Raw genomic sequence first — 26,888 nt, 5'->3', positions numbered from 1 at the left:
GGACACAAAGGAGAAAGTCAAGGGAGGAGGGGAAACTTGGCCTCAGCCAGGATTGGGAGGATGCTACACTGCCCTGCCTTGACTGGACACGATTATGATCACTACCCTTCCAACCCAACCCCCACCACAGGCTGGTATGCCACACCCACAGTGCCCCAAGGGAGGCCTGCCTTGTCATGACTCACTTCCTCTATGTGGGCTGCTGAGGTGTCCCAAGGCAGAGGACAAGCCACCAGGCCAGAGTTTGGGTATCTAAGAGAGCTTCTGGAACCGGAGAATCCATGGAGCTCAATTGTGAAAGGTGGGTGTGTCCAGGACAGGGCAGCAATACAACACAGAAGTAGGGAGTAGAGTCTGCCTAGTATCGGGTATCTGATCACACTCAGGTGCCAGGAGCTATAGGGAAAAGTTTCCTAACAAGAAGTAAAATAGCCAAGCTGTGTGCGGTGGTGCATGCCTGTAATCCCAGCGGCTGGGGAGGCTGAGGCAGGAGGCTTGTGAGTTCAAAGCCAACTTCAGCAAAAGTGAGGCACCAAGCACTCAGTGAGACCCTGTCTCTAAATAAAATACAAAAAAGGGCTGGGGGTGTGGCTTAGTAGTCCAGTGCCCCTGAGTTCAATCCCTGGTAACACCCCCCCCCCAAAAAAAAGAGGTAAAATAGCCAAAAGGGATCGATTGCTCTGTATTCTGAAATAATGCAATGCAAAATATTGGCAGAAAAGCAATATGGGGCTTGGAGGTTTGAAGCACTGTTCATGAGGCAACTATTACTGCTTTCCCCCTCCCTGTATTCCACTAAGAGGGACAGCAAATCAGACATACTAACATCAAAGGATGAAGACAACACTGAAAGAGAGTTAGGAGACCTGGATTTTGGTTCCAATGTCATGGCCTTGGGAAGTCTGGCCCTCCTGGAATCAGTAACAAAAGATGGCAGATTAGATCACCACTAAGATGTCCTCCAACCCTGAAATCCTAAAATTTAGAACATAGAGTTAGGTCTCCTGCCATACCACCCTGAACATGGGCTCTCATCTGATCCCAGAAGCTAAGCAGGGTCCTGGTTAGTAAATGGGTGGAAGAACATGGAAGTGGAAGGTGAATGGTAAATCTAAAAGCAACCTCAGTCTAGCCTGGGTGTTGATCAAAACAAAACTCAGGAAGGAAACTCAGCAAGAATCCACCAAAGTTTCAGCAGAGATGCTGTAAATGCACTCACCTTCACCCCACATACACTCCTCCCACAAGGACATGGCCTTTGCCTTGTGGACTTCTGTGTGCCTTCTCCAAATTGAGTTTAGCCTTGCAGGTCTACCAGGAGTCCTTTGAAGAGGTTGGCACTGGGCAAGACAGGTGCCCTCACTCTCTCTTCCTTTCCCTCTAAGCCTGCGTGGCATGAGTAGCCAGAAGAGATTCTGAAGGGTTCCAAGAGCTGAGGACATGGGGACCCTGGCTGTGGAAGTGTTGTACTGTTGATCACCCAGTCTAACTGAGGTAACCTGGTATGCCCAGTAGTCTGTCTCATCTGAGAGCAGTGAGGCTCTTCCCCTGACCCCACCTGTCCATCAAGCCCACCCAGAAACCTCAGGCCCTCGGGAGGTTTCTTCTCTCAGCAAGTGACTGAGAGACTCTTGTCTGGAAGTGGAGCCAGGGACCTCAAGTGGCAACTAGTGGACTCCGCAGACTCCCAATGGTTGCTAATGCCCTCTTGTGGTCATCTTTGGAAATGGCAAGGAAGAAATTGCCAAAGAGCCAAGGTTGGATTTCTTAGGGATACAAGTAATAACAGTTATCATTACAAAATAATATTGTAACAGTACTTATTGTTATATATTAGTTAACAGTTAATATTTTTGTAGTACTATGGATAGAGCCCAGGGCTCTCTACCACTAAGCTACATCCCCAGCATTATTTGTATTTAGTTAATTCTAACAACAATCTGCAATATAAACAATATTTTTTGTTCTCTCTCTCTCTCTCTGTCCTGGGAATTGAACCCTGGGGGAAGCGGGGGCCGGCTCAGCTGCTCAACCACTGAGCCACATCCCCAGCCCCTCTTTCTTTCTTTTAGATAGGGTCTCTCTGAGTTGCCTAGGGTCTCACTAAGTTGCTGAGGCTGATTTTGAACTTGTGATCCTTCTGCCCCACCCTCCCAAATTGCTGAGATTATAGGAGTGCAGTACCCACCTGGTTTATCTCTGTTTTGAGGACAGAAAAGTTAAGCTAATTACCCAGCAGGAGAATTTGAGGCCAGCCTGACCCTGTCTCAAAATAAAAAACAAAAGACCTATGGATGTGGTTCAATCCCAAGTGTGTGTGTGTGTATTTTTATTATTTTTTTTTATTTTTTGCTTTTCCTGTCATGCCAAAACTGAGTTCCATATGTCAGGTTGTCAGGTAAAATACAGGACATGAAGTTGAATTATAATTTTACTTTTATTTTTTATTTTTTGGTACCAGGGATTGAACTCAGGGCACTGGACCACTGAGCCACATCCCAGCTATTTTGTGTTTTATTTAGAGACAGAGTCTTGCTGAATTGCTTAGGGCATCCATAAATTGCTGAGGCTGGTGATCCTCCTGTCTCAGTCTCCTGAGCTGCTGGGATTACAGGCATGCACCACCATGCCTGGCTTGGATTATAATTATAATTATAATTTCAGGTAAACAATAAATAATTTGTTAACATAAGTATATTATGTGAAATATTTGGGTAATGCTTCTGTGAACGAATTATTCATTGTTTATCTGAAACTCTAATTTACCTGGCTGTCCTGTATTTGCATTTACTTACTCTGACTCCTCTTATTAACAAGGCACGGCGCCACTTTCTATCATTACCTTATTTATCCCTCCCAGGAAGCTGATCTTCAGATGCCTCCCCACTGCCCCCACCAGTGTCTTCTGCTATTCCCATTTAGAGAGCTGAAGTGACTCCCTAAAGTTACAGAATAAAACAAGTGGCGGGATTGGGACTGGAGCCAGGCACCGTGGCACAAGCCTGTAATTCCAGCAGCTCAGGAGCCTGAGTCAGGATGATCTCAAGTTCAAAGCCAGCCTCATCAATTTAGTAGGACCCTTTTTCAAAATTTTAAAAATGGGCTGCGGATGTGACTCAGTGGTTAAGCACCCCTGAGTTCAATCCTCAATACCAAAAGAAAAGAGAAAGAAAAGAATTGGGACTTAAACCCACATTCTCTAACCCTAAAACTGGTGCATATTTTCCACTTTGTTGTGGCCTCAGGGATTGATCCCAGGGGTATTCTACCACTAAAGACATCCTCCTCATTGTTTTGTTTGTTCTAATTAGTTACACATGACAGCAGAATGCATTTCAACTCTTTGTATACAATTGAGCACAACTTTTCATTTCTCTGGTTGTACACCCCATCTTTTTTTTTTTTTTTTAAGTTGTAGATGGACAGAATACCTTTATTTTATTTATTTTCATGTGGTGCTGAGGACCAAACCCAGGGCCTCACACGTGCCAGGCAGTGCTCTACCACTGAGCCCTTACAGCCGCAGCCTCCCCCTCCGCCCAGCCAATCTTGATTTTTACTTTGAGACAGGTCTCACCAAGTTGCCCAGGCTGGCTGGCCTCGAACTTTTGGGATCTCACTGCATTGGCCTCCTGAGTCACTGGGGTTGTAGAGGTGAGTGACTGTGACTGGCTGTGTTTTCCACTTCAACAGGAGAGAGAAGTGGGGGAGTGCCACCAGGGAAATCTTCCTTCATGGTGTGAAGCACTCTATCAGTAGGGGCCGTCCTGAGCCGGGAGAGTGCCCGGCCGAGTGGAGTACTATGGATAGAGCCCAGGGCTGGGCGCAGCCCCAACTGCTATCTCCAGGAAGCAGGGAAGAGACTGCTCCCAGGCCCAAGGGAGTCAGCTGTGCGGCTGGAGCAACTCCTCAGGGACCCAGAGGCTGGAAAAGACTGTTCACCTGCTGCTCTGCGCACTGACAGCCTGGAGCCCGCTGCCTGCTGGGGTTGCATCATCTGCAGCTCAATAAGGTCAGAAAGCCCTGGCGGCCAGAAGTCAGCAGAAGGAGTCAAAGAAAGTGGGGCCCAGGGAGTCTCCTCCTCCTCCACGGTGCCTTGGGGAGCATGACGTTTCTGTCTCCAGGGAACACCCTTTGCATTTTTCTCTCCTGACTCTGTACATCTGCTCCCACCCCAGAATACCTGGGCCATTCCTTCACAGATATAAAAACCCCTCCTATCTTCCCACCCAGACCAACTGGCTTTAAAAAGGCAGCAGCGGTCAGGGGAGTTTCCGGGCTGGGACCCCTTCTGGGGTGCAGGCTGGGGTGTCCTGATGGCATGTGCCCCAACAGGTTTTTCTCTATCGACCTTGAAATCAGCCTGGAGCCTGCTGGACCTGCCCCCCCAGGGAGCTGGAGCCAGAGGCAGAGCCAGGTCAGAAGCTGGACTTGGACTGGGCTTCTGTGGTCCCATCTGGCCCCACAGGGAAAGCAATGCACAAAGCCTCCTGTGTCTTTGGCTGAGCTGTTGAGAGGCTGAGCGGAGTTGCTTGTGTGGGTGAAGGCCCGGTGCCTAGGAGGAGAGATGCTGGGCAGGGAGGTGTTTACAGGGAGATAGGCAGCGAGAGCTGGTCTCCCACGTCTGGGAGGGGCTACAGCCCCAGACAACAGCTGGGTTGGTCTGCAGTAGATGTCATCTGACCGGCTGTTCAGCCTGGGATGCCCACGCCCCCTCTCCTCTACCAGGCTACACAGAAGCTGGGGTGCCCACACAGGCAGGAAGGCCACCAGGCCAGAAGGACACCTAGCACCTTTGGGTAAGTCCTGGACCTGGGCCTTCAGCTGAAGGAGGGGACCTTGTTGACTGCTTGAGGGAGGTAGGAATGTTTTCCTTTCCCAATCTCAGAGTGCCTGCTCCCTAGTCCAGGTACCCATGTCCCCACAAGGACACATACTTCAAATCAAAGTCTGTACCTGGTGACCTAAAGATTCCAGAGTGAGATTCACAGGGTAAAGGGCAGAAAAGCTGGTAGGCAGCTTTGAAGGTGCTGATGGGGGTGCAATTAGGAAGGAATCCCACCCGTGCACTCAATAGTGCCACCTCACCTCAACTGCCCTCCACTCCCCCAGGAGAATCCAGCCAGACCATGGGGAAGGGACATGGGCCTCAGAAGGAGGCATTGTCCAGACCAAGGATTAAGGAACCTTGGGTCCAACTCTGGAGTCAAGGGAGGGTCTCATCAGTGCTGGTTCCAGCAGTCTCTCTGGTCTTGCTTCCTCAAGGAAGAGGGAAAGGGGAGGAAGGTGGGGGCTTTCCTCTTACCCCTCCCCCACCACTCCGGTCCAGGCTCACACACCTGCTAAGCAGATTAATTTTTTTTTTTTTCCTGCAGTGAGTGGCCCAGGCTGTAGGTTGAGGGTCATCCAGAGCCCAGGTGGGCCTCAGTTTGCTCCTGTTTCCTTCCCTAGGGCGTCCTATCCTGTTGTACCATGTCTGCGAGCAGCAGGGAGATGGGACCTTCTCTGACCCCGGAGATCCTTAGCCACCTGGGCCTTGCCAATAAGGTAGGAGAGGTGTGGGCCACCATGCCTGCCTGGGGATGGTCTTTAATGTATCAACTCAGGGGCTGTGGGAAGATGGGACAAAGTGGAGAGTAGGGCCTGTCCTGGGCACTGGGGAGGGGCAGAGGCAGACAGGGGATTTCCACTCCTAATCACTCCATGCTCTTGCAGACTGCAGCTTGGGGGACCCTGGGCACACTCAGGACCTTCTTGAGCTTCAGTGTGGACAAAGATGTACAGAGGCTACTGAAAGCCATTACAGGCCAAGGTGAGCCCTTTCCCTCTGCACTTGGGGTTCTTTTAGAAGCCGATCTATGGACCAAGAAGGAGCCAGGAAGGAGGAACTAACAAAGTTCAAGAAACGTTTGTGAAATACTTTAATTCCTGTGTGTCAAGTACCATACCCTGGTAGGTGTGTCCTACCCATTCTCACAACACCCTGGGAGGGAAGTCTTATTCTTTCCATTTTACAGATGAGGAACTAAGGTTCAAAGAGGTTAAGAGCCCTGCCCAAGGGCATGTAGCTCTTAACAGTGGAGCTAAGGTTCTAAACTGAGCTGGCCAATCCCAAAAAGCATTTTTTTTTTTTTTTAAACTACCACATAGGGCCACCTAAATTTGTATCAGGGGCTGGGGATATAGCTCAGTGGGTAGAGTGCTTGCTTCCCATGGATAAGGCCTTGGGTTCAATCCCCAGCATTGTAAAACAACAATGACAAAAAAAAAAAAAACAACTAAATTTGTATCAGATTTACATGCTGCTTTGGCATTTTATTTGTATCCGTTTTTTAATTATTTATTTTTTAGTTTTAGGTGGACACAATATCTTTATTTTATTTCTATGTGGTGCTGAGGATCAAACCCAGTGCCTCACGCATGCTGGGCAAGCGCTTTACCACTGAGCCACCACCCCAGCCCCAATTTGTTATCTTTTGAAAAAAAAATTTTTTTTTAAATTTTTAGTTGTAGATGAACACAATATCTTTATTTGATTTTTTTATTTTTATGTGATTGTGGGGATTAAACCCAGTGCCTTACACATGCTAGGTAAGTTCTCTGCTGCAACCTACAACCAGCTACAACCCCAGCCCCTGCATCTTCTTTTGAGATCAAGTGGACATATGGGTGTTGCAGCCCTTTCTTCTTTCCTTCCCAGCCCTTCCTTAGACCTTGTTCTCTCCTCTAGAGAGTGTGGGGACCCCAGCCCTGTGAAGGTCCTCATGCCCAGGTGCATGCTTGTGATCCCAAATACCTGGAAGACTTGAGACAGGAAGGTTTCAAGTACGAGGCCAGTCTCACCAATTTAGTGAGACTCTGTCTCAAAATAAAAAAATAAAAAGGGCTGGGGATGTAGTTAAGTGGTAGAGTGCCCGGGATTCAATCTCTGGTACAAAAAGTAAATTAATATATTTTTAAAAATAGGGCTGAGGGGCTGGGACTGGGGCTCAGCGGTAGAGTATTCGTCTAGCACGTGCAAGGCCCTGAGTTCGGTCCTCAGCACCACATATAAATAAATAAAATAAAGGTATTGTGTCCAGCTACAACTAAAATAAAAAAAAAAAAAAAAAAAGGACTGGGGTTGTGGCTCAAGTGGGAGAGCACTCACCTGGTGTCTGGTATAAATAAAGACCTTGGTGACAGCCTCCCTTTGGTTCAGGTGTGGATCGTGGTGCCATTGTGGATGTGCTAACCAATCGGAGCAGAGAGCAAAGGCAGCTTATTTCTAGAGCCTTCCAGGAGCGTACCCAACAGGTGAGATGGCACTGACTCCCCCGGAACAGTGGCCCCAGGGAGGACCCACACAGCAATGGCAGCCCAGCCTCCTGGCTTCCAGGGGTGGTGCTTCAGGTCTGAGAGGAAAGCCAGCTAAGTCTTCCCAAACCCGCCCACACCTCCGGGGCCTCCCCGACCCCATGTCTCTGCTGTGGGCACCATTTACTGTAGGACCTGCTGAAGTCCTTGCAGGCGGCACTCTCTGGGAACCTGGAGAAGATTGTGGTGGCCCTGCTGCAGCCTGCAGCCCAATTTGATGCCCAGGAACTGAGGACAGCCTTGAAGGTACCGAAAAGGACACTTGTGAAGAATGTCAGGGAATTAAAGACACCACTGAGGGAAGGACAGGGCCATCTGCCTGGCCTTTGTCCACTCCAGAGGGTGGATTTGGAGGCCCCTCTTATGATTCATCATTGACCCTTGGATGGAGAGATGGCCAGCACCTGCCCCCTGCCCCTGTTAGTCTGCCATCCTCATGACATGGCCTAGTCTGAGTGGCCTCCCAATTTCTTGTAGGCCTCAGATTCTGCGGAGGATGTAACCATGGAAATTCTTGCTACCCGAACCCCACCTCGGCTGCAGGAGTGCCTGGCAGCCTATGGGCACCGTAAGAACATGGGAGGGTCCCAAGAACTGGACAGTGACTGCAGGACAATCCACTTCTACCATGAACCATCTGAAAGCCTAACTGTCCGAGTTTTGTTCCCTTAGGCCTCCCCTCCCTCTCACACCCCTACTCTGCTGCCAGTGCCTCAGTCTCCCCAGGAGAAAGAACCAGATGTGACCAGGAAAGACAAGTGATGATTAACCATTTAGTCTGGGGCTCCAGGGCAGATTCCAAAATAATGACAACTTTAGGCACTGTAACAATCCCCATGGCACCCCTGTCACCCTCCTAGCCCCTTGCTGTCCCTGCCATAACACCACCCCCGCTAGCTGAGTGCAGCCTTGGTGTAGCCTGGGGTTAAGATGGGAACTTGCTCTCTAAGTGATAGGTGTCACCTCTCCCAGTCGCTTGCCCCGTTTGGTGTCCCCTGCCTCACCCACTAATTTGTAAAAGCTTTTCCCATCTGCATCTTACCACCACCACCCATTGTTTTGCTGTCCCCAGTTTTCCTTTGATGTCTAGTCTTGTGTTCTTACTGCCTCTTCAGACTCTTGCTCCCTGCCCCGGTGTGTGCTAGGTGAGCACTCTGTCACCACACTTCGTCCCCAGCCCTTGTTGGCCTCATTTCCCTTCCTTCTCCCTTTCCCACTCTTTCCCTGCTTTGCATCCTGCCTCGCACACCGTCTTTTCCTCATCTCCAGCTGTCACTGGAGGGCCAGGCCCTAGCCCTCTTGTTTCACAGTAAGGTGTCCTTTTCCCTCTTCCAGGCTGGCCACCACTCATAATGAGTAGATGCCTCCTGCCTGGCAGGTGGTGCTCAGATTGAAGTCTGCGCCCAGCTCACGGCCTAGGGAGACCGTCAGAGTGGTCAACAAGCAGGCATCAAGCTACTATAAGCAGGAGATGGCAGGGCACAGGGGGTCAGCAATTTGACAGGCACTGTGGCTGTCTACACTGGGGAATATCAGCAGGAACCAAGAGCTCCTGTCTCCACCCCAGATTTCCAGGTGGAGGCTGAGGACGACATCAAGTCTAAGACCAGTGGCATCTTGCGGGACCTGCTCCTGGCCCTGGCCAAGGTGAGGAGGAATTACACTCATCAGGTCAGGGACAGGCAAGTGCAGGAAGCACTGTGTCATGTGATGGACAGGAGAGCACCTTAAGGAGGCCAAGGTTTGGCTTCTCAGTCTGAAGATCAAAAGCTGCCTCTCAAGATGGGTGCAGGGGCCCCTGCCTCTAATCCCAGCAACTCAGGAGGCCGAAGCAAGAGGATCCTGAGTTTGCAACCAGCCTCTCTAACTTGGCAAGACTCTCTCTCAAAACAAAAAATAAAAAAGGTTGGGGACATAGCTCAGCGGTAAAGTACCTCTGGGTTTAATCTTCAGGCACAAAGAAAACAAAAACAAACACCTGCCTCTCAAAGAGCCTTCTGAGAACACTTTCTCCTCTAGGGGGGCCGGGAGAGCTACTCTGGAATTATTGACTACAATCTGGCAGAGCAGGATGTCCAGGTGAGCAGGGCCGAGGGGTTTTCAGGGCCATGCGGTGAGTCCCTTCACCACTGGGTCTTGGAGCCTGGGACCTGGGACCCACTTGGGGAGGCGCCTGGGACACGGTAGCAAGAGCCTCTTCCCTCGTTTTGACTCTGCCTCCCAGTCCCCTCTCCTGGGCATTTGGGTGAGGGATTATTTAATTCCTTAAAGATCAGGATTTTTCCAACTCAGGGAACAGAGTTGTGAGGGCCCCTCTCTTAGCCCGGTTTCTTTCTTTTTTAAAAACCATAAATAGGACAATGAATTTATAGTTTAAAAATCACCTTTTCCATCCTTAATCCCATCTCCTTCGTGGTACATTCTGGGAACATCATGACGGTGGCTCCGCTGACCCCTCCAATGACCTGATGCACTCCTGCTGATCCTTCCCCCTCCCAGGCGCTGCGGCAGGATGAAGGGCGCAGCACCCAGGGGCCATGGGTCCTAATCCTCACCCAGCGCAACCCCAAACACCTCACCCGAGGTAGGCAGGGGCCTTCTCATCCCCGGCTGCCCTGACCGTGGGCTGGGGGTGTTGGGGGTCCCCCCACCAGCCCCTTTCTGACTTCCCACGCATGCCCAGTGTTTGAGCAGTACCAGCGGCGCACGGGGCAGGAGCTGGACGAGGCCGTGCGCACCCGTTTCCGTGGAGACGCCCGGGCCGCCCTGCTCAGCCTAGGTAGGGAGTGTCCGTGTGTGCCGCGGGGCCTCTGCTGGGCTGGGCTGGGCTGGGCCCCCCTGAGCTCCTCCGTCCCCCTGTTGGCTTCCAGCCTCGGTGATCAGGAACACGCCGCTGTACTTTGCTGACAAACTCCACCGAGCCCTCCAGGTGAGAAGTGCGCTCTTTCCTCCCTTTCCACAAAATCTGGGGAGACTCTCCCCGCCAGCTGTTAAGGTGACAGTCTCACATTAACTTTATAACTCTACAGGGGTGTCTTCTCCTGTGTCTACACACTGTCTCATTAAAGGCAGAAGAGAAGGCTGTAGTTAGAACTAAGTTAATTGACCCATAAGAGCACTAAAGCTAAGGTTTTGGCCTCATTAATCACCAGGTGATGGATTTCTTTCATATATATATATATATATATATATATATATATATATATATATATATATATAGTTGTAGATGGACACAATTCCTTTATTTTGTTTATTTCTATGTGGAGCCAGGGATCAAACACCAGTGCCTCACGCATGCTTGGCAAGTGTTCTACCCCTGAGCCACAGCCCCACCCCTGATGAATTTACAGACAGTGACTTCCTTGTCCAGTATCCACTGTTGTCAGAGGTGATGAAGATAACACTAGCAAGAATAAGAGCCAGCATTTCATAGGTGCTTATTGGGTGCCAGAGCCTATCCTGAGTATATAACACACATTTCAATGAATCCCCACAACCATACTCCATCCTTATTCTATACGTGAAAAAACAAAAGAGGTTAAGTACCTTGCCTAAAGTCACACAGCTAGTAAATCATACAGTCTCCCTATAAAACACTGAATGATATCAGACATTTACTGTCCTGTGTCAATACTTTGTCAGTGATAAGTGCTCTTAGCATCCAGGACCCCCTTTCTCTACACTGGTCAGATTTTGTTCCATATTATTAATGGTGACGTTGGTTGGAGTAATTCCACAACAAAATCTACTCATTCTGCACAAATGAACTAGTTCTCCTATAAAAACTGTCCCCCAAAACCTGCATATAAAATGTTTGCACTGGGTGCAATGGCTCACGCTTAGCTTATAATTCCAGTAACTCAGGAGGCTGTGGCAGAAGGGTGGCAAGTTTGAGGCCAGTCTGGGCAGCTTGGTACTGTCTCAACATAAAAAATAAAGGGCTTGGGGATATAGCTCAGCAGTTGGTAGAGCATCCCTACAAAGTAGGGGTTAACAAAAATCACCAAGTTGGAAAAAAATGTGAAATGTGAAAAAGATAAAAGAGTTCTCGTTTTTTTCCGGGCATGGTGGCACACACCTGCAATCCTAGCAGCTCAGGACACTGAGGCAGGAGGATGGCAAGTTCAAAGCCAGCCTCATCAACTTAGCTAGGCCCTAAGCAACTTAGTGAGACCCTGTCTCAAAATAAAACAAAAAAGACTGAGGAGGTGGCTCAATGATTAAAAACCACTGGGTTCAATTCCTGTTACCTAATAATAATAATAGTAGTAGTAATAGTAGTAGTAGTAATAGTAATAACTCTCATTTTGGTAGATGAAATAGCTTTCTGTATACTGGTTTAGAAGTTATCATGCCTTGTTGATGACTACTCAAAATATAGTCAAACACTTGCTCTTTTATCGAGAGATTTCCGTCTCGACAGGAAATTATTATACTTGACCAAGAAAGCCTGGATCATTATGAGTCAACAGCAAGATTCATTTGAAGAGCTATGGTTAGCTGTCTAAAATTTTTGTTAAAGCAACAAACTTGTGGGCTGGGGCCATAGCTCTATGACAGAGCACTTGCCAGCATGCACAAGGCAGTGGGTTCAATCCCCACCACCACACCGCCCCCAACAAACAAACAGTAAATTATAGTCCATTTGAATTACAGGACCCACATTTTTTAATGTAAATACAAGATTTATCTCAGGATTCTGAAAAGAGTACATGTCCATTTTTCTGTAAAAATTTTAAAGCATCTTGAAAGTTTTGCTTTTATTTTTGTGGGGTTGGGGATTGAACCCAGGTAGGCAAGCACTGGATCACTGAGCTACATTCCCAGTCCTTCTGTAAAAATTTAAAAGGAAAAAATTCATTCAGAATAACCTTGTACTTTCTTTCTCCCAGTATAGGAGATTGAAACCAAGACCTGTGTTTCCTAGGCAAGTGCTCTACCATTGAGCTACATTCCCAATCCTTTTTTAATTTTTAAAAAGTTGAGACAGGGTCTCACTAAATTGCTGAGGATGAACTAAAACTTGTGATTCTCTGCCTCAACCTCCCCAGGAACTGGGATTATAAGGTATGTGTCACTGCTCCCAGTTCTAGTAATTTTTTTTTTAAAAATTAGAGATATGTGGAAACATAGACTGTAAAGAATGTTTATTCAGAAAAATGACCTTCAGCAAAGACTGATTTGAGGCTCATTTGGACCAATCTGAACTTAAAAATTAATATTCACAATGACAGTCCTGGGGGATTATGGAATGCCAAGTCTACTCTCAAGTATCAAGTGTAAAGAACACTTGTACACCAAAGAAAATATTTAGTTAAGGAGTGTTTCTTGGTCCAGTTCAACAATTTTGGAGGGACAAAAATTGGAAGAAGGGAAAAATGGATAGTAGAGAGCAACTGACAATCTTTAAGACAATATAAAATAAAGTTAAAATGAAGTAGCCATCAGGTCCACTGATAATTTAAAAATGAGTCCAAATGAAATACAGCATCATGTTTTCTTTTTCTTTTTCTGGTGCCTGGTATTGAACCCGGGTGCACTGAACCACTGAGCCACTTCCCCAGCCCTTTTATAAACAAACAAACAAATTATATATATATATATACACACACACACACACACACATATGGGTACACCATTTGTATGGGTACACCATAACCACACAGAACGTGGGGTTCATTTTGCCATCTTTGTACATGTGCATAGCCTAATTTGATCAATCTCATTTTTCATTACCTTTCCTTTCCCTCCCCTCGCCCCAGGGAGCCTTTTCTAGCCTCCCTGATGGACCCTTTGGAGCTGCTCACCACCCAGCTGTGGGGGAGTGGGGCTGTAAACTAGTGGCAGGGCCAGGAAAGACATAGGGGAGGAAGGAGAGAAGTATTCATGCTGCCCCCTCAGGGGCTGAATGAGGATGAACAAAGATGACTTCTGCCCCTGAAATAATGTCTACCTCTCTTTTTCCAGGATTCTACCTTACCTCTACTTCCTAAAATAACACTTCCTGCAGTTCAACCCTCTTTTTCCTTTCTTTTCTTTTTTTTTTTTTTTTGGGGGGGGGGATACTGGGGATTAAACCCAGGGGTGCTTTTACCACTGAGCTACATCTCCAGTCCTTTTTAGTTTTTGAGACAGAGTCTCACTAAGTTGCTAAGGGCCTCACTAAGTTGCTGAGGCTGGCCTCAGACTTGTGTTCCTCCTATCTCAGACTCCTGAGTTGCTGGGAGACAAAAGGTGTGCACCACTTCTTGCTCAATCCCTTCTCTTGTGTGTATCTTACAGACTACTCCTTCCCCATCTGTTTCTTCTTTCACCAGGAGTCTGAGCCCAATTACCAAGTCCTGATGCGCATCCTTATCTCTCGAAGTGAGACTGACCTTCTAAGCATCCGAGCTGAGTTCAAGAAGAAATTTGGAAAGTCCCTCTATTCTTCTCTCCAGGTGAAATTTGGCTAGTTCTTAACCTGGAGCCTTGGAGTTTCATTCCTCACTGATACCCATCTTTCCTGCTCACAGCAGAGCATATTCTTCCCTTATAGATCTCATGAGCAATTAGTTCATTGAGTGCAAGACTCCAAGCATCAGGGAGGATCTTTCCCTCCTGGATGAGCTATGGACCAGCAGGAGGGAGGGATCAGAATGCTTGGTCCATGGAATGGTGGTGAGTCTTTCTAACATTTGACTTCCTTGTCTGCAGGATGCTGTCACAGGGGATTGCCGGTCAGCCCTTCTGGCCCTGTGCAGAGCTGAAGACATTTGAGGCCTCCCTTCCCCCGACCTCCATGTGACCTTCAAGGATCTGAGATGCCTATGTTTGGCTAAGCCTGCAGGAGACCAGCTGGGCCTCTAAATAGGATGACCCTTCATGGTGCCCCGCATACCAAGCTTCTTGTTAAGGCTGAACTGTATCTTTTAAATCCCTAATTTCTTTCATTTCAAAATGGTTTCTTTACCTGGGTCCTCTAGCTCTGTCCTGGAAGAAGGGTAATGGGATTTCTTTGATAGTTTCTATCCCACTCATCTTTCTCATACCCTGGCCAGAACATCTCTCTGGTACTCCAATTCTTTTTGGCAAACTTTACTGTTGTTTGTGTTCTCTGACTGAACTTTGGGTGGAGCAGGACACAGACCAGGAAGACGCCTTGGAGCTGACGCACCTTTGAAGTGCACTTGGCTATTCAATGAGAATCCTGTTTTTGCCCCCGTGTTGCAGTTATTAACATGTTCCACCCACCATGTCTACCCTCACATTCATTATTCTCCCTATCCCAGGAAATTCAGGCAAATTAATTGAGGAACAAGCACAAGAATGAGGTCAGAAATGGTTGGAGGTAGCAAAGGACCATTTGTGAGAAGTGGGAAGAAAGCAAAGGGTTAAACTGCCCTCCCAACCCTGGGAAGTCTTGGTAACTTCTCAAATTCCCAGCTCCAGTTCATCTGTCCAAGCAGGGATCTTGAAAACCAGGCCTTTCTCTTGGAACACCTATGACGGCGTCAACAGGAGGAGGAAAAAGGCAGGCTTGGGTTCCCCCTGCTGGCTCTGTTAGAAACCACAGGCAGCCTCCTTCTCCCTCTCCCCGCCGGCTTTGCATTCCTCAATTGGGTCAAATACTTAACCCCATGGCTGCAGGGGAAGCCAAACAACATCTCAGGAAAGAATTTTATTTCCAAACCTCTAGGAAGGCATTACAAATAACAGACATAGAAAGCCAAATCAAACCCTGAAGCAAAAGGAGACAGGCCTGCAGGGTAGGGAGGAGGGAGAGAGGTGCAGCCCAGATAGGCCCTCACCCTGTAGCCTGAGTCTGTGTGTTCATGTGATTATTCCGGGAAAGGGAGTTAGGAATCAGACATCTTCACCCTGCCCATCCCAGTGTTGCCCTGGGAGGAAGAGAGGCAGCAGCACATGAGGGCAGGGACATTACCGAGTTTGACCTTGGTATTTACTACTGCCTGCTCTGACCCCCAACAGTCCATAAATAAGCTACCCCATGTATCTCAGGGGTTGAGATGGGGGAGCAGCGGGCAGAGCTATAGCAGAGTGCAGTCCGACTCCTGCTTCGGCCTCTGTCGGCGCTCCCCGGCTGGGCGTCCTGACGTGGCTCCTCTCCCCTGTGCGGGATTTAACATTGGGTCATCCAACAACTTTGGAGGAGTAGAGGACTGAGATTCAAGGGGTTAGGGGGTCGGGATCAGGAGGGACTACAGGGAGAGAAAAACAGGAAGGGGTTCCAGGAAGAGGGTCCAGCAGGAGAAGGGTCCCAAGGGACACCTAGAAGAGACCAGTGCAGAAACAACAAGTGAACTGGACAAGGCACAGCGGGTGGTCTGGCCCCACTAAGGAAAGGTGACAGGGGCTTACCTGGGGTGACAGGGCCCGCATCTGCGCAGGCTGGACTGGTTGCTGCTGTTGATACTCCTCTTGCTGAAGTTGCTGGGCCAGCTCCAGGTCACTAAGGCCCAGCATTCCTTGTGGCTGCTGCTGCTGTTGCAAGGACAAGGCCATCAGGTAATCCTAGAAAGAACAAGAGTTCCCAGGTGGGCGAAGGCTGGCAGGGAAGGAGACTCAGGCAAGGTTTCCAAACTAGGCTTTCCTTCAAATTCTCCAACTTCTCTCCCTCCAGGGGAAAACACAGCCAGTTGTACCCCTGGTGCCAGAAAATGCACAGCAAACAAGGAGATGATCTGAAGGTAGCAGAGTGGAGGGGCATGGGTGTTAGGGATGTGGCCTTGACACAATAAATCACACGTGGCTCTTACAGCAAAAAACTCTGTGAGGCAGAGGAGCTCTGGGCACCTTCCCCAAAGGCCCACACACCTGGTCTACCTGCAGCTGCTTCTCTGGGGAGCTACCCCCACCTTGTGCTTCAGGGCCCTTGCCGAGGGAATGACTTAGGTGGAAGTCAGAGTCACAGAAGCAGCTGTCTCCGTCCACGTTGTGCAGGCTCTCCCATACCACTTGCTCCTCCTGTAGAAAACCCTGGTCAGTGACCAGTAGGTACAAATGACTCTGCAAAGAAAAGGACAGCCAACTGGTGGGATAAGTGACACAGAGGCAATTTACTTCTCAACATTACCTGAGATGCACAGACCACTTGAATTTACTGATATGCTGGCTGGAACTCCACAGTGTTAGCCTACGGAATACACGCACAGTATGGAGAGGGAAGGGATGTCTGAGTGTATGTCCAGGTGAAGTTGGGTATAAGTATAGTGGTGATTTTGGTCAAGTGTAGAATCCTTAAGGTTGGGATAAAACCCAAGACCATGCTTTTCACCCTATTTCTTATGGTCCTCTGGTCTCTTTTGATGGCGGTGGGAATAAATTCTTTGGGAACCAGAGACCCCTCTTCTACTGAACTCTTAGAGAGCTTCGGCAATTTTTAACTCTCAAAGACTGTGGTGGTGTTAAAATTTTCCACTGCCCCTTTCTGGGAGAGGATTATAGCTTCCTGTTCCACTGATGGTGGACTTATCCTTTATGGCTTTGTCTGGCCTCTGAGATATGAGCAGAAATGACCATTTCTGGGCAGAAGCACTAACAGTGAGTGTACAACAATGTTCCTCTCTCTTTCCCTGCATATATTTCAGATTAAGGCTCTTTGGTCAGCCTGGTCCTAGAGTGAAGATGGAATGGGTCAGAATGTAGCCAATCTTCATTAGGCATACACATAGTATGAGTGAGAAAAAAACATTTGTTGTGGTAAACCACAAGGATTTCAGTGATATTTGTTACTGCAGCTTAACTCACCTTATCCTGACTGACCCAGAAGAAACAGACCCAGAAAAAAAAGGCATGGGGAAACCACAGCACCCCAACCCCCCAACACCTCCAAACCCTTATCACCTTGTGCTTAGTCATAGTGCTAAAGTGGTTGTTGCGGAAAAAGACACTAAGTTCACCCTCCTTGGCAGCCGCTGTAAGCTCACACAGGCCATGGTAGGTCAGCTGTGCTGCAGTGGTCTCCAGGAACTGCTCTGCGATCAAGCCTACCAGAAGGCATAAGATGGGAGAAATTTGGCTTACATCCAAAGTCCATGATTAAAAGGAAAAAAAAAGACCGGGCATATAGCTCAGCTCTGTGGTAAAGCACTTGCCTAGTGTGTAGGAGGCTGTGGGTTCAACCCCCTGCACCATCAAAAAATAAATGAAACAAAATGAAGTCCAAGATAGGAAGGATCATCCAAAGAGTACCTGTCAAAAGTCCTTCTGAATCTGACTTTCTAAAATCCCTTGTCAGGGGTGGTGGTACATGCCTATGATCCCAGCTACTCAGGAGGCTAAAGCAGGAGGATCACAAGTTTGAGGATAGCCTCAGCAATTCAGCGAGACCCTGTCTCAAAGTAAAATATAAAAAAGGCTGAAGATGTGGCTAGTGGTTAAGCAACCCTGGGTTCAATCCCTGATGTAAAACAAAAACAAAAAACCCCCAAGGTGTGTTGACTCAAATATTTATAGGGACTAGGCAGAAAAGAGGCAAAACTACTAAATGTCAAGCCAGGGAGAACTTGGTTCATCTTATCCAAAGAGGCAGCCACAATTCATCACCCACTGATTGTGGCTATGACAAGTAGGTACCACCATTGTCAGATGTGATATCTACACAGAAGCTACAAATCCAGATTACAAAAAAAAAAAAAAAGAAAGAAAATCAGCTGATTAAAAACAACAACAACAAAAGGGCTAGGTGTAGTGGCACACACCTGTAGCAATCCCAGTGACTCAGGAGGTGGAGGCAAGAGTATTCTAAGTTTGAAGCCAGCCTCAGCAGCTTGATAAGGCCCTCAGCAATTTATTGTTGAGACCCTCAAAATAAAAAATAAAAAGGGCTCAAGATATAGCCCAGTAGTACCCAGTAGTAGAGCACTCCTGGGTTCAATCCTCAGTGGTACAAATAAATAAATAAATAAGGCTGGGGGTGAACCTCAGTGGTAGAGTGCCCTGGGTTCAGTCCCCACTGCCTTAAAAAAAAAAAAAAAAGAAAGAAAGAAAGGAAAATGATATTGAGCAGCTACCTCATGTGAGGCACTACACTAAGCCCAGGAGGCCACGGAGAGGGAAGATGTATCCCTGCATTAAACAGACAAATTTCCCAAACTTTCTCTTAGGGAGCTTACACTCTAGTGGGAGAATGGCAGGAGACAATAAACAATGAACCTAAGCAGCTATTCTACCCTTCGCATAAGATCCATGAGGGAGGAGGGATGTCACCTTCTGTCACGAGGTTGGGGTCACTGGAGTGTTTGCAGGTGATGATCTTCTCTACTAGCTGGTTGTAACTCAGTTTCCCAACTGCGCTCACAGCCTCGGGACTCTGCACATGTGGGGAGTAGGGTGGGGAGTGAGAAAGAATGTTGAATTTATTTAAGGAAGGAAAGGAAGCCCACAAGGACTACGACCTTATGATCAAGGTGTTCTGTTTGGGGACCAGGATTGAACCCAGGATCTTTTAACAACTGAGTCATTTTTTTAAAATGTTTTTTTAGTTGTAGGTGGACACAATACCTTTATTTTTATTTATTTATTTTTATGTGGTTGGTGCTGAGGATTGAACCCAGTGCCCCACACATGCTAGGCAAGTGCTCTACCACTGAGCTACAACCCCAGCCCACCACTGAGCCATTTCCTAAAAAAAATTTCTTTCAAAAGTTTTTATTTGTTATTTTTAGTTATACATGATGGTAGAATGTATTTTGACATATTATACATACATGGAGTATAACTTCCTATTCTTGTGGTCTTACATGATGTGGAGGTACACTGGTCGTTTATTCACATATGAACATAGGAAAGTAATGTCTGATTCATTCTACTGTCTTTCCTATTCCCATCCCCTCTCCCTTCCCTTCATTCCCCTTTGTCTAATCCAAAGTACTTCTATTATTCTCTCCCCTCCCCCTTATTGCACATCAGAGAGAACGAACATTAGGCCTTTGTTTTTTGGGACTGGCTTCTTTCACTTAGCATGATAGTCTCTAGTTCCATCCATTTATGAAATGCCATAATTTCATTTTTCTTTATGGCTGAGTAATACTCCATTGTGTATATATACCACATTTTCTTTATCCATTCATCTGTTGAAAGGCACATAGTTTGGTTTCATAGCTTAGCTATCATGAATTGAGCTGCTATAAACATTGATGTGGCCATGTTGCAACAGTATGCTGATTTTAAGTCCTTTGGATATATTCTAAGGAGTGGGATAACTTAGGCAAATGGTGATTCCATTCCAAGTTTTCTGAGGAATCTCCATACTGCCTTCCACAGTGGTTGCACCAATTTGCAGTCCCACCAGCAATGAATGAATGTACCTTTCCTACCACATCCTCCTAACATTGTTTTCTTTTGAAACAGGGTCTCACTCAATCCTTAGGGCCTGGCTAAGTTGCTGAGGCTGGCTCTGAACTTGAGATCCTCCTGCCTCAGGCTCCCAAGTCACTGGGATTACAGGTGTGTGCTACTGCACTTAGAGCATCAGTTCCTGAACATTTTTTTCTTTTTAATATATATATATATATTTTTAGTAGTCAATGGACCTTTATTTTATTTATTTATATGTGGTGCTGAGAATCAAACCCAGTGCCTCACACATGGTAGGCAAGTGCTCGACCCCTGAGCCACAACCGCAGCCCAGTTCCTCAATTTTTGATGTCTAAAGAACTGATTCTAGGGCTGGGGATGTGGCTCAAGAGGTAGCGCGCTCGCCTGGTATGTGTGTGGCCCGGGTTCGATCCTCAGCACCACATACAAACAAAGATGTTGTGTCCGCCAAAAACTAAAAAATAAATAATAAAAAAATTCTCTCTCTCTCTCATTCTCTCTTTAAAAAAAAAAAAGAAAGAAAGAACTGATTCTATGGGGCTGGGGATGTGGCTCAGCGGTAGAGCACTCGCCTTCATGTGTGCGGCCCTGGGTTCGATCCTCAGCACCACATATAAATAAATAAATACATAAATAAAGGTATTGTGTCTAAATACAATATATATATATATAAAATTAAAAAAAAACTGTTTCTGGGCTGGGTTTGTGCTCAGGGGTAGAGCACTTGCCTGGTGTGTGTGATACACTGGGTTTGATTCTTAGTACCACATATAAATAAATAAATAGATAGATAAATAAATAAATAAATAAATAAAATAAAGGTCCACTGACAACTTAAAAAAAAATACATATAGGGGCTGGGGATATGGCTCAAGTAGTAGCGCGCTTGCCTGGCATGCGTGAGGCACTGGGTTCGATCCTCAGCACCACATAAAAATAAAATAAAGATATTGTGTCCACCTAAAGCTAAAAAATAAATAAATTAAAAAAAATACATACATGTTAAAAAAAAGAATGATCCTATTTGCATATTTGCATATGGTTTGCTTGTACTAGAATGCTACCCCTACCAGAAAAAAAAAAAAGGCTAAAATTCAAGAAATTCAGTCTCCAAATTCTACTCCCCTCCCAAGCCAATCTAACTCCTACCCCGGGTACCCAACCCACAACATTTTGCCTCACTCAGGTCAGCTCCAGCGAGGTAAAGGACTCAGGGGGGCTTCCACCATCACCTGTGGATCAACAAGCCAGCCATGGTACAGAGGTATGCCTAGTAGGTCAAAGACACTGCATTCGGGTGTATACTCAAAGTCAGAGACTCCTGTGAATCGCACATTGACATCAAGACCGGTGGCCAGCTTTGGCAGCACTGTCATTGCATCGTCCACATTCTGAGGATTGAAAAAAAAAATGATGAACAGCCTAGCCTCCTTTCCCACTCCCACGTCCAGAAAAAAACAAACAAAAAAACACTTGTTGCTTTTCTTCCCTAACATTCTTACAAGCCATTCTATTCCTCCCCTGATTCAATCCTTCTTTATCTTATATAAACGAAATCTTTTCCAGGATAGAGATATAACATCCTCTCTTATACCTGCAGAAGGAAGCACAGTTCAAAGAGCCCTCTTAAGATGCAGCAAACAGCTTCTCTCGATAGTTCCAGTCAGTGTCCCCTTCCAAACCACAAAACCCCTAAGTCTCCGGACTTCTTGCCTTACCTGCTGAAAATTAAGCTGAAGTCCCTCTGATTTTCCTTGAGGTTGGATGGACAAGAGGCAGTTTCCTATAAGACAGGATACTTTATCAACCTACCCCACCACTTGTCCTAAAGGCTCAGCTTCCTCTTTTCCTGGAGAATGTGGATAATGTCACAGAACCACAAATTTTTAGAACTGGAAAGGTCCTTAGAGTCTAATTCAGACCTTTCATTTCTCAGAGGAAGAAACAGGCTTGTAAATGGGAAGGACCTACTCAAGTTCACATTCAAAACCTAAGGGCAGAAACGGGGGGAATAGCTCATGGGTAGAGCACTTGCCTAGCATGCTCAAGCCCCTGGGTTTGATCCCCAGAACTGTAAAAAAGAAAAAAAGAAAAGAAAAAGGCTAAGAGCAGAATTGGTATTATAACTCAAGATTCCTGACTTTTTTTTTTTTTAAATATGGGGATTGAACCCAAGGGAGCTTAACCATGGAACTACCTCCCCAGAAGTTTTTATTTTTATTTTTTATTTTGAAACAGGATCTCATTAAGTTGCTGAGGCTTGCCTCACACATCCTCCTGCCTCAGCTCTCACCCTCAGCCTGGGATCACAGGAATGTACCATTACACTTGGCTCAGGATTCCTGACATCTTGACCTTGGCTTTATCCTCCAGCCTTGCAGAGAAGCCCAATGACCCTTAGCTTCCCTGCTACGTTAGAACCCAGAATGGGGATCCCTTGGTAGTCTGAATTTCTGGCTGAGGGGATAGCTCTGGAACCCCTTAGGAAATTCCTCATTAAGGCCCAATTACTCACCAAGGTGGGTCAAGAGCTCATCTGATGTGATCACTTCCTTCTGGGGAGACAGCTTCACCTAGGGTAGAAGGAATGATTCTGTATGTGTCTCCCTTTCAGAGCACAAAGGAAGAAACTACAACAGTGGAGAGAGTGCCCTGTGGTATTTAGGGTTGGGAGGAAAAGGTTTGAAACTGGAGCAACAGAATAAATGTGAAATACTACAAGGTCTTCCTATTTGCTAGAGAACAGGAGAGACAGGAGTAGTATAGAGAATAATCTGAAAAGTTCAGATTGCTTTGAGAAAATCAGGATGAAAGGGAGGTGGGTCAGGGAAGAGTGTTCCCCATAATTTCTGAGTTCATGTCAGATTTTCTCTTACCTTCCACTGAAGGAAGAGGATATTCATGATGGCAAGGAGAGGGCAAGGACCATTAGTGCTCTGGGTGATGATGGGTGTCCGTTCTCCCTTCCAGGGGATCCATTTTACACAGTAGAAATCTGGCTCAGTCTGTTGGGTCCTCGGGGACTGGGGAAGCTCCTGGGGCCTGGAGCATGCTCCTAGTGTCTCTGCCTCAGGTGACATGCTACAGGATGGCCCAGGTTGACTTGAGTTAGTTTCAGGAGGAGGGGACTCAAGGTTCTCCCCACTCTGGGTTGGTAACAAAGCTTGGTCTCCTGGCTCTTGTTTTGCAGCTTCCTCATCAGCATCTCTGGTGTCTTGGTCCTGAGGGTACTCATCTGGTCCTGATAGGACCTCCTGGTTTTCAGAGGTGTCTGTTTCTGCATTCCTGGCCTTACCCGAGGACGGATGTTCAGGCTGAGGGTGCTCCATGATGGGAAGGGAGTCAACTGAGGGAAGCTGGGGATGTTTCCTAACCTCAAGGGCTTGCCTATGTCAGTCTTGGTATGCAAAACATAGACCTGTCCAGTAAGAAGAAGATCGTTGAGCCAGAAAGCAAAGCCACCCAGAGAAGTCTTAGAAAATGAATGCTGTATGGCAGGCTGGCTGTGTATCTGCACAGGCACTCCTGGCTACAAGTAGTACATGCCTTTCTCAGCTTGCATAAACAGGACTCAGACTGAGATCTTTCCACTTTTAACTTGTGACCAGATGGAACCAACGGTGGCTTGGGCTTCTAGGCTTGAGAATGATAGTTCTGGAGGGACTGAACACATTAAGTGGAGCCAGCTTCCCTGAAACAGATAATGATAAAGAAAATGGGAGATGTAGCAGAGAAGGAGGAAAATAGATGGAGAAAGAAACGTTAAACTATCCTAATACAGAGGTGTCGTTTCTGTAGGCTAGGGGTGCAGCTCATTGCCTAGCAAGTGTGAAGCCTTGGTTCACTACCCAGGACTGGAAAAAAAAGGAAAACCAAAACTATCCTAAACAAACCCAATGATCCTAATGGTTATAATATGATAACATTCAGCTAACCTTGTAAAAGGCATCATATCAGTAGCCTGCACAACAGCCAGGACATGGGCAATTCTTCCCTTACACCAAATCCCATCCCTCCATGAAACAACCTGAGCACACACAGGCTGCTTGGATTCTCATGGATACTGTCTCCCTGTGTCACCCCAAAGGTGAAAAGTGACAGGGGTGGAGTGGAGATGCAGTGTCATGCTCCTAAGTGATGTGCTGGTGAGGAAGGGAAGTCTTTCTCCTCAAAGGAGTCTACCAAACCTTACACAAGCACAAACCACAGCAAAAATGTCTTGGGAGGAGCTTCCTGTAGGCTGCAGAGGGGAAATGTAGGTTATAGGGACTTGAATTAGAGAGTGCCTTAGATAAGTAACTTCAAATTGGGGGCAGAAAAAGGACTGCCCCTCACTGCAAATTCTTCCAGTAGCTTCTCTGGACAGTTGGAGTTAACAACTTCCCAGTAGTTCTTTTTTCTCCCAATCTACCTAACCCCAGAGATACTCTCTTGCCCACTATTTATATGGAAAAGAGAAATGCTGATTATTGATTGACTTAAAAAAATACTCCCTACACTGTTACCTACTGGTGTATGTTCTTTATGTCTGTTTCCATCTCTGTGCTTTTTGATGTGAAGATTAGGCCTGTTTAACTTGTTCTCTATCAGCACTAAGCATCAAGTCAGGCATAGATAGACATTTAATCAACACTGGGTAACAAAGGGTAAAAAGCCACAAACCCTGGCTTCTAGAAACCATCCCCCTTCAATCTCCTTACTCCCCTCCCTACTCTTTAGTCAGGGGAAAAAAAAAAAAGTAGAAATTAAACAGGTTAAAGATCTTGCCTTTGCCTTTTCTCCAGTTCCCTCCTCTCCTGGGGTTATACTTTTTTTCTTGTAAAGGTGCAGGAATTTGGGGCTAGGAGGAAGGCCTGGCCAATGAGGATGAGGAACGTTAAATTAACTGAAATAAAAATAGGCCTAGTATGAAGATGTGAATTTGGTGTCAACATACCTTATATATAATCAGAGATATGATAAATTATGGTATAATGATGTATTAAGAATTGTAATGCAAAAATAAATAAATAAATAAAAATTTAAAAAAATAAAATAAAAGTAAGCCTAGTCATTCAATCATCCTCCTGATTCAAATATAATTCATGTCAGTTGCAATTCATTTACATGTTGTTAATTTACAATCAGAATAGCAAATATTGCCTGTAAAGGCTTTACACATTTTTTTCCCTCTCTCCTTTATTCCTCCCCTCCCACATGGCATTTAAGGTGAGTCTTGAAGTAGATGTCAGACTCAGGGAAAGTTAAAAAAGCTTGAAGAAAACAGGACTCATTTTCTGCCCAGTGCTAGAAATAATCAATAATTACGTGGGGGCTGGGAAGCTGGCTGGCCAGAGGAATGAACCAGGGGAAACCAGGAGCTCAACACCACAGGGAATGGGGACTCTAGGGAAATTGGGCAGAGTTAAGTGGGCTAAGTCCTAAGAGGCAGGGCAGGAAATGTAATGCAGGGTTTCCACCCTCTCAAGGTACACTCCTGGTAGTGAGAGCTTGGAGTATTTCTGAGTAGGAAAGGATGAGGGGGAGGAACACAAGCAAATCAGGATTTCACCCGTTTTTGTTTGTTCTCTTTTCAGCCCTACACTTTTCCTGCAGCTGAATTAACCTATGGTGGTGGGTGGGGGAGTTAAACAACTCTGGCCCCTCCCTAGTCAGTGTCAGAGTGCAAGAAACAAAATAGGTAGGTAGCTTCAAGAAGACACCCCAGAAACACACACCACAGGATCTTTCCTCTCCCCTCAAGTACCTTATTGTCCCACACCAATCTCCTCCTGACCCAAATCCTCATGCAATCAATGGTTTCTATTTTCCCTTCATCATCAAACCTTGCCACAGTGTGCTGTCTACTTGCTTCCAAGGAATGGGGAGGGTTTGGCTAGAAGCAGGAGATAAAAGGACCGAGGAGCGCTATTACATGTTCCTCCTGCCTTAGCTCCTGGAGACCACAGATGGGAGGGCAGACAGGTGTCAAGTCCCCCAGCTGAAGAGGGAAAGGAGAGCTGCGGGCTGGAGAGGAGGTGGAGAAGATGGTTAAGACAAAGTTTTACCTTAAAGAAGTGGGTGCAGTTCCAGGACGGAGCAGGAGGGTTCAGCTCTGGCAGTCTGATGGGGGAGGTGGGATCAGCGAGGGGCACCACCAGGCCGGCTGTCCAGAGCTTATACAGGTTGACACAGCTTTACGAGCGTGGCTGGCCGTCCTGGCTGGGTTGTGGCTACTTCCGGACTCACGCCCAGGACTGGGGCACCGCAGTGGGGTGAGGGCAAGCAGGGGCGCAGCCCAGGTGCTCCCGGTGGTGGCTCTGAGTGGCTTCAGGATTCTTGAGAGGCTGAGTCTCCGCGTGCGCACTCCAGGCCCTAACTACAAACTGGTTTTTAAAGGAAGTTTGTGGGTTTTCTTTTTTCCTCTTTCTCTCTCTCTCTCTTTTTCCCACTGGGAGAAAGAAAAATTAGTCAAAGACAAGCTCTCTGGAGGAGGAGGGGTTTGCCCAGCACTGGAGGATTTCCATCAGAGCTTTCTGATCCGGTCAGCAGCTTGGTAATCAGCAGAGAGGGAGAGAGAAACAAGGAGAGAAAAACAACAGACCCTTTCTCTTCCCTTCGCCTGCCGCTGGAAGGGACGGAGCGCTTGTGCCTCTCTGGTGAGAACAGGGAAGAGCAAGTGCCCTAGCTGAGCAGGGAGGAGCAGAGCTGGACAGCAGCAGCTTGTTGGATCTGGGCTTTCTCCCTGCGTGAGATAGTCCTTTGCTCTGGATCCACAGAAGCAGAGCCAAAGAGCATGATATTTGCATGTTAACTCATTTAATGTAAAAAAGGAAAAAAAAAAAAATCTGCTCCTGTCTCTCTGGGAGCCTTTAGAGGGCTCCTTTCTAGGTCTTCCCTGTATCTTTTTTTTTAACTTCTTTCTTTTTTTTTCTTCCTCCTTCCTCCCTTCCTTTCTTAGTTTAGAAATGACACTGCTTGGGCTGTGCACCTAGTAGTGCACAGAGGCAGCAGGTCCTGGGTGGAGAGGACAGCAGGAGACCCAGTAGAATAAGAGGAGACACAAGGGCCTGTGCGCTGGTTCTTGTTTCCTACAGGCCTCAGCTTCTTAGATGTCACCTCCTCTCATCTTCCAGCTCAGGGAAGAGGAAAAGCTGGGTGAGGCTGGAGGTAGGAAATGAAGACATAGATTAATAAATGAGGGAACAGAGGCAAGTGTGGTGGATCACGCT

General features: G+C 46.9%; 2 protein-coding genes across 8 annotated transcripts; one reads left to right on the top strand and one right to left on the bottom strand.

Moving 5' to 3' along the window:
* Positions 1-217: 217 nt before the first annotated feature.
* Anxa9 (annexin A9) lies at positions 218-14,595 on the top strand. Of its 3 annotated transcripts, XM_027953689.2 has the most exons (17): positions 218-301; positions 1,386-1,494; positions 3,694-4,012; positions 4,336-4,417; positions 4,729-4,799; positions 5,452-5,547; positions 5,716-5,812; positions 7,202-7,296; positions 7,489-7,602; positions 7,834-7,924; positions 8,924-9,003; positions 9,376-9,435; positions 9,856-9,940; positions 10,040-10,135; positions 10,227-10,285; positions 13,674-13,796; positions 14,053-14,595. In XM_027953689.2, the coding sequence occupies exons 6-17, from the start codon at positions 5,473-5,475 to the stop codon at positions 14,113-14,115; spliced, it is 1,038 nt and encodes a 345-aa protein (XP_027809490.2). In that variant the 5' UTR covers positions 218-301; positions 1,386-1,494; positions 3,694-4,012; positions 4,336-4,417; positions 4,729-4,799; positions 5,452-5,472; the 3' UTR covers positions 14,116-14,595. The 3 variants fall into 3 exon arrangements, with proteins under 3 accessions (XP_027809490.2, XP_027809491.2, XP_027809492.2); XM_027953690.2 differs by lacking the exon at positions 1,386-1,494; XM_027953691.2 differs by lacking the exon at positions 4,336-4,417.
* A 408-nt stretch (positions 14,596-15,003) lies between these two features.
* On the bottom strand, positions 15,004-26,424 carry Mindy1 (MINDY lysine 48 deubiquitinase 1). 5 transcript variants are annotated; one of them, XM_071618459.1, is made up of 11 exons: positions 25,725-26,413; positions 23,224-23,368; positions 22,554-23,095; positions 22,193-22,250; positions 21,396-21,460; positions 20,910-21,068; positions 18,568-18,670; positions 17,203-17,345; positions 16,174-16,365; positions 15,718-15,870; positions 15,376-15,627 (listed from the first exon to the last, which is right to left on the bottom strand). In XM_071618459.1, the coding sequence occupies exons 3-11, from the start codon at positions 23,004-23,006 to the stop codon at positions 15,526-15,528; spliced, it is 1,428 nt and encodes a 475-aa protein (XP_071474560.1). In that variant the 5' UTR covers positions 23,007-23,095; positions 23,224-23,368; positions 25,725-26,413; the 3' UTR covers positions 15,376-15,525. The 5 variants fall into 5 exon arrangements, with proteins under 5 accessions (XP_027809488.2, XP_071474560.1, XP_027809489.1 ...); XM_027953687.2 differs by having other exon boundaries at positions 15,004-15,467; positions 22,554-23,368; positions 25,725-26,407; XM_027953688.3 differs by having other exon boundaries at positions 16,174-16,323; positions 22,554-23,368; positions 25,725-26,424.
* Between the last annotated feature and the right edge of the window lie 464 nt (positions 26,425-26,888).

The sequence above is a fragment of the Marmota flaviventris genome, chromosome 10 (assembly GCF_047511675.1).
Source record: "Marmota flaviventris isolate mMarFla1 chromosome 10, mMarFla1.hap1, whole genome shotgun sequence".
Classification (NCBI taxonomy): domain Eukaryota; kingdom Metazoa; phylum Chordata; class Mammalia; order Rodentia; family Sciuridae; genus Marmota; species Marmota flaviventris.
Note: the sequence above shows the minus strand (reverse complement) of the source record. Positions and strands in the feature narration are given on the sequence as shown.

Coding starts and splice junctions, on each gene's coding strand:
- Anxa9 (XM_027953690.2), top strand. CDS start 5,473: ATGTCTGCGAGCAGCAGGGAGATGGGACCTTCTCTGACCCCGGAGATC. Junction 5,548..5,715: donor ACCTGGGCCTTGCCAATAAG/GTAGGAGAGGTG, acceptor ATGCTCTTGCAG/ACTGCAGCTTGGGGGACCCT. Junction 9,941..10,039: donor CCCCAAACACCTCACCCGAG/GTAGGCAGGGGC, acceptor ACGCATGCCCAG/TGTTTGAGCAGTACCAGCGG.
- Mindy1 (XM_027953685.3), bottom strand. CDS start 23,006: ATGGAGCACCCTCAGCCTGAACATCCGTCCTCGGGTAAGGCCAGGAAT. Junction 21,461..22,192: donor TGAGCTCTTGACCCACCTTG/GTGAGTAATTGG, acceptor CCTGTCTTATAG/GAAACTGCCTCTTGTCCATC. Junction 21,069..21,395: donor TTCAGCTTAATTTTCAGCAG/GTAAGGCAAGAA, acceptor TTCAATCCTCAG/AATGTGGACGATGCAATGAC.